Source organism: Salvelinus namaycush, chromosome 2 (genome assembly GCF_016432855.1).
Source record: "Salvelinus namaycush isolate Seneca chromosome 2, SaNama_1.0, whole genome shotgun sequence".
In the NCBI taxonomy this organism is placed as follows: Eukaryota; Metazoa; Chordata; class Actinopteri; order Salmoniformes; family Salmonidae; genus Salvelinus; species Salvelinus namaycush.
Window position 1 is genome coordinate 2194086 of NC_052308.1, and position 9683 is coordinate 2203768.

Below are 9683 nucleotides of genomic sequence, written 5' to 3' on the forward strand. Positions count from 1 at the left end.
AGTACATGACTCAGTACAGTACATGACTCAGTACAGCACATGACTCAGTACAGCACATGACTCAGTACAGTACATGACTCAGTACAGTACATGACTCAGTACAGCACATGACTCAGTACAGTACATGGCTCAGTACAGTACAGTACATTACTTGGTTCAGTACATGACTCAGTACAGTACATGACTCTGTACAGTACATGACTCAGTACAGCACATGACTCAGTACAGTACATGACTCAGTACAGTACAGTACATGACTTAGTTCAGTACAGTACATGACTTAGTACAGTACATGACTCAATACAGTACATGACTCAGTGCAGTACATGACTCAGTACAGTACATGACTCAGCACAGTACATGACTCAGTACAGTACATGACTCAGTACCGTACATGGCTCAGTACAGTACATGACTCAGTACAGTACATGACTCAGTACAGTACATGGCTCAGTACAGTACAGTACATGACTTAGTTCAGTACATGACTCAGTACAGTACATGACTCGGTACAGTACATGGCTCAGTACAGTACAGTACATGACTTAGTTCAGTACATGACTCTGTACAGTACATGACTTAGTACAGTACATGACTCAGTACAGCACATGACTCAGTACAGTACATGACTCAGCACAGTACATGGCTCAGTACAGTACAGTACATGACTTAGTTCAGTACATGACTCAGTACAGTACATGACTCAGTACAGTACATGACTCCGTACAGTACATGACTCAGTACAGTACATGACTCAGTACAGTACATGACTCAGTACATGCCTCAGCACAGTACATGACTCAGTACATGCCTCAGCACAGTACATGACTCAGTACAGTACAGTACATGACTCCGTACAGTACATGACTCAGTACAGTACATGACTCAGTACAATACAGTACAGTACATGACTCAGTACATCAATCAATCAAGTTTATTTTATATAGCCCTTCGTACATCAGCTAATATCTCGAAGTGCTGTACAGAAACCCAGCCTAAAACCCCAAACAGCAAGCAATGCAGGTGTAGAAGCACGGTGGCTAGGAAAAACTCCCTAGAAAGGCCAAAACCTAGGAAGAAACCTAGAGAGGAACCAGGCTATGAGGGGTGGCCAGTCCTCTTCTGGCTGTGCCGGGTGGAGATTATAACAGAACAATACCAAGATGTTCAAAATGTTCATAAGTGACAAGCATGGTCAAATAATAATCATGAATAATTTTCAGTTGGCTTTTCATAGCCGATCATTAAGAGTTGAAAACAGCAGGTCTGGGACAGGTGGCGGTTCCATAACCGCAGGCAGAACAGTTGAAACTGGAATAGCAGCAAGGCCAGGCGGACTGGGGACAGCAAGGAGTCATCATGCCCGGTAGTCCTGACGTATGGTCCTAGGGCTCAGTTCCTCAGAGAGAGAGAAAGAAAGAGAGAAGGAGAAAATTAGAGAGAGCCAAGATTTTCAAAATGTTCACAAATGACAAGCATGGTCAAATAATAATCAGGAATAAATGTCAGTTGGCTTTTCATAGCCGATCATTAAGAGTTGAAAACAGCAGGTCTGGGACAGGTAGGGGTTCCGTAACCGCAGGCAGAACAGTTGAAACTGGAATAGCAGCAAGGCCAGGCGGACTGGGGACAGCAAGGAGTCATCATGCCCGGTAGTCCGGACGTATGGTCCTAGGACTCAGGTCCTCCGAGAGAGAGAAAGAAAGAGAGAAGGAGAGAATTAGAGAGAGCCAAGATTTTCAAAATGTTCATAAATGACAAGCATGGTCAAATAATAATCAGGAATAAAAGTCAGTTGGCTTTTCATAGCCGATCATTAAGAGTTGAAAGCAGCAGGTCTGGGACAGGTAGGGGTTCCATAACCGCAGGCAGAGCAGTTGAAACTGGAACAGCAGCAAGGCCAGGTGGACTGGGGACAGCAAGGAGTCATCATGCCCGGTTTGCCGTGACGTATGGTCCTAGGGCTCAGGTTCTCAGAGAGAGAGAAAGAAAGAGAGAAGGAGAGAATTAGAGAGAGCATACTTAAATTCACACAGGACACTGGATAAGACAGGAGAAGTACTCCAGGTATAACCAACTGACCCTAGCCCCCCGACACATAAACTACTGCAGCATAAATACTGGAGGCTGCCTCAGCACAGTACATGACTCAGTACATGCCTCAGTACATGACTCAGTACATGCCTCAGTACATGCCTCAGTACATGCCTCAGTACATGCCTCAGTACAGTACAGTACATGACTCAGTACATGCCTCAGCACAGTACATGACTCAGTACATGCCTCAGTACATGCCTCATTGACTTCCGAACTGCCCAGCAAAAATTGCTAAATTATTGTTTTGCAAGGTAGAGGTGGTGAGACAGACGGAGGGACGGACAGACCGAGAGAAAGAAAGAGAGATAGACATCGACAGACAGACAGAAGCAAATGGAAAAACAGCTCTGCTCTGAGCAGCACACATCTAGGTTACCATGGGAACGAGGAAACCCATCAGGACAGTCTGAGAAGGTTACAACCCAGGGGATTATCTTTAGGATTCAGAATGCAGAATGACTCTGCGTCCCAAATGACAGCCCATTCCGCTGTGCTCCTCTCCCCCTCCCGCACTGCCCCCCTCTCTGAATCCTGTGCATGTGTGTGCATGTGTGTGTGTGTGTTGGTGCGCATGTGTGAATGTCTGTGTGTGTGTGTTGGTGTGTGTGTGTTTGTGTTGGTGCGCGCGTGTGTGTGTGTGTGTGTGTGTGTGTGTGTGTGTGTGTGTGTGTGTGTGTGTGTGTGTGTGTGTGTGTGTGTGTGTGTGTGTGTGTGTGTGTGTGTGTGTGTGTGTGTGTGTGTGTGTGTGTGCATGTCTGTATGTGTGTGTGTGTGTGTGTGTGTGTGTGTGTGTGTTGGTGCGCGTGTGTGCATGTCTGTGTGTATGTGCATGTGTTTGCATGTATGTGTGTGTGTCTGTGTGTGTGTGTGTGCGTGTATGTGTGACAGGGAGCTGCGAGCGCTGGTGATAGAGATGGTGTTGGCTACAGACATGTCGTCTCACCTCGTCCAGGTCAAAGCCATTAAGGGGTGTCTGCAGCAGCAGGAAGGGTAGGTGCTGCTTCACCCACGTCACATGATCGGAGATTATTATGACAGAACTGAGTGCGCTATAGAGACGAATTGTTTTAGATATATTGATGGATTTTATTACTGAATTGATAGAGTGTGTGTAACTCGCCCAGTAACTCCAACGATTTACATGAAAGTCCAGGAGTTTTGTTTCTCCTCCAAACCCAGAAATAACTCTTCGCTGTTTTTGTTTCCTGTGACTAACAGCGTAGACAAACCCAAAGCGCTGTCCCTACTACTGCACACTGCAGACATCAGCCACCCCTCCAAGCCCTGGGGTCTACACTCTCGCTGGACCAAAGCCCTCATGGACGAGTTCTTCAGACAGGTAGGACCCCTGGTTGAACTTACAACTAGGGACAGGATTTTCCTGACTGGGTACTATATCAGACCTGGGTCGACTTGTGTACTGTGACAGTCCTGGGTCATCTCGTGTACTGTGACAGTCCTGGGTCGTCTCGTGTACTGTGACAGTCCTGGATAGCCTTGTGTACTGTGACAATCCTGGGTCGTCTCGTGTACTGTGACAGTCCTGGGTCTTCTCGTGTACTGTGACAGTCCTGGGTCGTCTAGTGTACTGTGACAGTCCTGAGTCGTCTCGTGTACTGTGACAGACCTGGGTCGTCTCGTGTACTGTGACAGTCCTGGGTCGTCTCGTGTACTGTGACAGTCATGGGTCGTCTCGTGTACTGTGACAGTCCTGGATAGCCTTGTGTACTGTGACGGTCCTGGGTCGTCTCGTGTACTGTGATGGTTCGGTTTAATTTTATGACTATTCCTGGATTATCTTGCTCGTTGTTGAGTGTCTTAGAAAGCCCATTGAAATGTGTTCTCTCTCTTTCTGTCTTCCTGAGGGTGACAGAGAGGCAGAACTAGGTCTTCCTTTCTCTCCACTGTGTGATCGGAACAGCACCCTAGTCGCAGAGTCACAGATAGGTCATTAAAAATACCTTTACAATTCATTAAATCATTCCCTTACACATTCATTCATTACTGAACACTGGTCCATTCATTACTGAACACTGATCCATTCACCACTGAATACTGATCCATTCATTACTGAATACTGATCCATTCATTACTGAATACTGATCCATTCATTACTGAATACTGATCCATTCATTACTGAACACTGATCCATTCATTACTGAACACTGATCCATTCATTATTGAACACTGATCCATTCATTATTGAACACTGATCCATTCATTACTGAATACTGATCCATTCATTACTGAATACTGATCCATTCATTACTGAACACTGATCCATTCATTACTGAACACTGATCCATTCGCCACTGAATACTGATCCATTCATTACTGAATACTGATCCATTCATTACTGAATACTGATCCATTCATTACTGAACACTGATCCATTCATTACTGAATACTGGTCCATTCATTACTGAACACTGATCCATTCATTACTGAATACTGGTCCATTCATTACTGAACACTGATCCATTCACCACTGAATACTAATCCATTCACCACTGAATACTGATCCATTCATTACTGAATACTGATCCATTCATTACTGAATACTGATCCATTCATTACTGAACACTGATCCATTCATTACTGAATACTGGTCCATTCATTACTGAACACTGATCCATTCACCACTGAATACTGATCTATTCATTACTGAACACTGGTCCATTCATTACTGAACACTGATCCATTCATTACTGAACACTGATCCATTCATTACTGAACACTGATCCATTCATTACTGAATACTGGTCCATTCATGACTGAATACTGGTCCATTCATTACTGAATACTGATCCATTCATTACTGAATACTGATCTATTCATTACTGAACACTGATCCATTCATTACTGAACACTGATCCATTCATTACTGAATACTGATCCATTCATTACTGAATACTGATCCATTCATTACTGAACACTGATCTATTCATTACTGAACACTGATCCATTCACCACTGAACACTGATCCATTCGTTACTGAGCACTGATCCATTCATTACTGAATAACGATCCATTCATTACTGAATAACGATCCATTCATTACTGAATAACGATCCATTCATTACTGAATACTGATCCATTCATTACTGAATAACAATCCATTCATTACTGAACACTGATCCATTCATTACTGAACACTGATCCATTCATTACTGAACACTGATCCATTCATTACTGAATAACGATCCATTCATTACTGAATACTGATCCATTCATTACTGAATACTGATCCATTCATTACTGAACACTGATCCATTCATTACTGAACACTGATCCATTCATTACTGAACACTGATCCATTCATTACTGAACACTGATCCATTCATTACTGAATACTGAACACTGATCCATTCATTACTGAATACTGATCCATTCATTACTGAACACTGATCCATTCATTACTGAACACTGATCCATTCATTACTGAATACTGATCCATTCATTACTGAACACTGAGCCATTCACCACTGAATACTGATCCATTCATTACTGAATACTGATCCATTCATTACTGAACACTGATCCATTCATTACTGAACACTGATCCATTCGTTACTGAACACTGATCCATTCATTACTGAACACTGATCCATTCATTACTGAACACTGATCCATTCATTACTGAACACTGATCCATTCATTACTGAATAACGATCCATTCATTACTGAACACTGATCCATTCACTACTGAACACTGATTCATTCATTACTGAACACTGATCCATTCATTACTGAATAACGATCCATTCATTACTAAGGTGTGTATATATATATATGTGTGTTGGATGTAATGTACAAAACTGTCCTCATAAGACTCCATGTCTCTTGTAGGTTTCATAGACTTCATAGTGGACCCTACATTCTCCCTACTGACTGACATGGCTGAGAAGATAGTCATTCCCCTGGTGGAAGACAACCCAGGCCCACCAGACCCCTGCAATCGGCATAGGTGACCTAGAAAACATATCCCAATATGTATTGGTTTTCTTTCTGATATTTACTCGTGCTTGATTAAGTTTGCCTGGTGCAATGGAAGCAACAGAATAGTCCCAAAGAGCCCATTCTGCACAATTCAGGTCAGCTCAATCAAACAGGGAAAAAGTATTTGGTGAAGAAAAACAAAAGAAACATCGGAACCCAGGTCTGCTGACGACTAGCTGTTGTCTCCCTCCAGTAATCTGTGGAAGGAGAGTTCCAGAGGACTACAGTGGAGCCTGGCTCACATCACCTCAGAACTGGTCACCTTCAGATCCACCTGGACACGACACACAGAGGACAACAAGTTCAAATGGAAGGAGAGCGGCTCCAATGGTAATATGACAGACTTCTACTAACACCTTGTTATACCTCAGGGGTGGGCAACCTTACCTTGTTATACCGTAGGGGTGGGCGACCTTACCTTGTTATACCTCAGGGGTGGGCAACCTTACCTTGGTCTACCTCAGGGGTGGGCAACCTTACCTTGTTATACCTCAGGGGTGGGCAACCTTACCTTGGTCTACCTCAGGGGTGGGCAACCTTACCTTGGTCTACCTCAGGGGTGGGCAACCTTACCTTGTTATACCTCAGGGGTGGGCAACCTTACCTTGTTATACCTCAGGGGTGGGCAACCTTACCTTGTTATACCTCAGGGGTGGGCAAACTTACCTTGTTATACCTCAGGGGTGGGCAACCTTACCTTGGTCTACCTCAGGGGTGGGCAACCTTACCTTGTTATACCTCAGGGGTGGGCAACCTTACCTTGGTCTACCTCAGGGGTGGGCAACCTTACCTTGTTATACCTCAGGGGTGGGCAACCTTACCTTGTTATACCTCAGGGGTGGGCAACCTTACCTTGGTCTACCTCAGGGGTGGGCAACCTTACCTTGTTATACCGTAGGGGTGGGCAACCTTACCTTGTTATACCGTAGGGGTGGGCAACCTTACCTTGTTATACCTCAGGGGTGGGCAACCTTACCTTGTTATACCTCAGGGGTGGGCAACCTTACCTTGTTATACCTCAGGGGTGGGCAACCTTACCTTGTTATACCTCAGGGGTGGGCAACCTTACCTTGGTCTACCTCAGGGGTGGGCAACCTTACCTTGTTATACCTCAGGAGTGGGCAACCTTACCTTGTTATACCTCAGGGGTGGGCAACCTTACCTTGTTATACCTCAGGGGTGGGCAACCTTACCTTGTTATACCTCAGGGGTGGGCAACCTTACCTTGTTATACCTCAGGGGTGGGCAACCTTACCTTGTTGTACCTCAGGGGTGGGCAACCTTACCTTGTTATACCTCAGGGGTGGGCAACCTTACCTTGTTATACCTCAGGGGTGGGCAACCCATGTTACCCCTGCTACCCATGCTACCCATGTTACCCCTGCTACCCCTGCTACCCATGCTACCCATGTTACCCCTGCTACCCATGTTACCCCTGCTACCCATGTTACCCCTGCTACCCATGCTACCCATGTTACCCCTGCTACCCATGTTACCCCTGCTACCCATGTTACCCCTGCTACCCATGTTACCCATGTTACCCCTGCTACCCATGTTACCCCTGCTACCCATGTTACCCCTGCTACCCATGTTACCCCTGCTACCCATGTTACCCCTGCTACCCATGCTACCCATGTTACCCATGTTACCCCTGCTACCCATGTTACCCCTGCTACCCATGTTACCCCTGCTACCCATGTTACCCCTGCTACCCATGTTACCCCTGCTACCCATGCTACCCATGTTACCCATGTTACCCCTGCTACCCATGTTACCCCTGCTACCCATGTTACCCCTGCTACCCATGTTACCCCTGCTACCCATGTTACCCCTGCTACCCATGTTACCCCTGCTACCCATGCTACCCATGTTACCCATGTTACCCCTGCTACCCATGTTACCCCTGCTACCCATGTTACCCCTGCTACCCATGTTACCCCTGCTACCCATGCTACCCATGTTACCCATGTTACCCCTGCTACCCATGTTACCCCTGCTACCCATGTTACCCCTGCCACCCATGTTACCCCTGTTACCCCTGTGGGCAACCTTACCTTGTTATACCTCAGGGGTGGGCGTGGTTGCCCACCGCGAGCTTAGCCAATTAAACTACCATTTCATGATTGGGGTCCAGGGTTGGTTTAATGAATTAAGTCTCTTGGGGTTTTGTCATGGCCTTATAAATATTCCATGGGTAATTCTGAAATAGCACCCTATTCCCTATGTAGTGCACTAGCTTTGATCAGGGCCTTATGTGCCCTGGTCAAAAGTAGTGCACTACATATGGAAATAGGGTCTAATTTGGGATGCAGGAAGTGTTTCTCTTTCATCTCCGTAAAGCTTGAGGAGGTAGTAGAGAAATGAACAGATGTGCAGACATGGCTCTTCTTCCAGTCCTCTGTAGCTCAATCATATTGTTATTTTCCATCGCTTTCCCCTCTCAGGAATGTTGGAGCAGAACGTGACGAAGGAGCCGCCGACTGGTGAAGACGAACTGTTCTAACGCTGTAACGATGCTCAACAGTAGAGAGGCCCTCTCATGTATTACGACGCCTATGGAAACCATATGGAAACCATAGTCATTTAATGAGGATTGAAATAAACATGCTGGTCATGTTATTTGCTAATTACCAAATATGTTTTTACCCAAACACATTGTTTAACCAGTTAGGAAAACATTGATGGAGAAACGGAACAAAGAACATGTGTGTAGCATGGGTAGCATGGGTAACATGGGTAACATGGGTGGCAGGGGTAACATGGATAACATGGGTAGAAGGGGTAACATGGGTAACATGGGTAACATGGGTAGCATGGGCAACATGGGTAACATGGGTAGCATGGGTAACATGGGTAACATGGGTAGCATGGGTAACATGGGTAGCATGGGTAGCATGGGTAGCATGGGTAACATGGGTGGCAGGGGTAGAAGGGGTAACAGGGGTAACATGGGTAGCAGGGGTAACATGGGTAGCATGGGTAACATGGGTGGCATGGGTAACATGGGTAACAGGTGTAAAATGGGTAGAAGGGGTAACATGGGTGGCAGGGGTAACATGAGTAACATGGGTAACAAGGGTAACATGGGTAGCAGGGGTAACATGGGTGGCAGGGGTAACATGAGTAACAAGGGTAACATGGGTAGCAGGGGTAACATGGGTGGCAGGGGTAACATGAGTAACAAGGGTAACATGGGTAGCAGGGGTAACATGGGTAGCAGGGGTAACATGAGTAACATGGGTAACATGGGTAGCAGGGGTAGCAGGGGTAACATGGGTAGCAGGGGTAACAGGTATGTTAAATGTAATATGGGCAATGTTAGAGGGTAGTACACTTCTGGAGATATGTTGTGACTGTTGTTGTTGATGGGAGATGTAAAAGTACAGAAGTACAACAAGATATAGAGTTTCTACTGCTTTATATTTTACCTTTCCACTGAGGAGATTTGGATGTACCATTTAATAATCACATGAAATGTAAAAACAAAAAAGTGATTCTTCATCTGATTCTTCATCTGCTGTCCAAAGAATTTGAAGTGTGAACTATACTGAACTATCCAGAATATTAGTAGCCATTGTCCCGGATCA

General features: G+C 45.4%; 1 protein-coding gene across 1 annotated transcript in view; it reads left to right on the forward strand.

Moving 5' to 3' along the window:
• LOC120023968 (calcium/calmodulin-dependent 3',5'-cyclic nucleotide phosphodiesterase 1B-like) overlaps nucleotides 1-8907 on the forward strand; it is a 47122-nt gene extending 38215 nt beyond the window's left edge. The window contains exons 9-13 of the mRNA XM_038968068.1: nucleotides 2986-3087; nucleotides 3316-3436; nucleotides 5947-6064; nucleotides 6290-6426; nucleotides 8541-8907. Of these exons, the coding sequence (XP_038823996.1) occupies nucleotides 2986-3087; nucleotides 3316-3436; nucleotides 5947-5955 (232 nt within the window). The 3' untranslated portion in view covers nucleotides 5956-6064; nucleotides 6290-6426; nucleotides 8541-8907. The remainder of the gene's footprint in view (nucleotides 1-2985; nucleotides 3088-3315; nucleotides 3437-5946; nucleotides 6065-6289; nucleotides 6427-8540) is intronic.
• The last annotated feature ends 776 nt before the right edge of the window (nucleotides 8908-9683 follow it).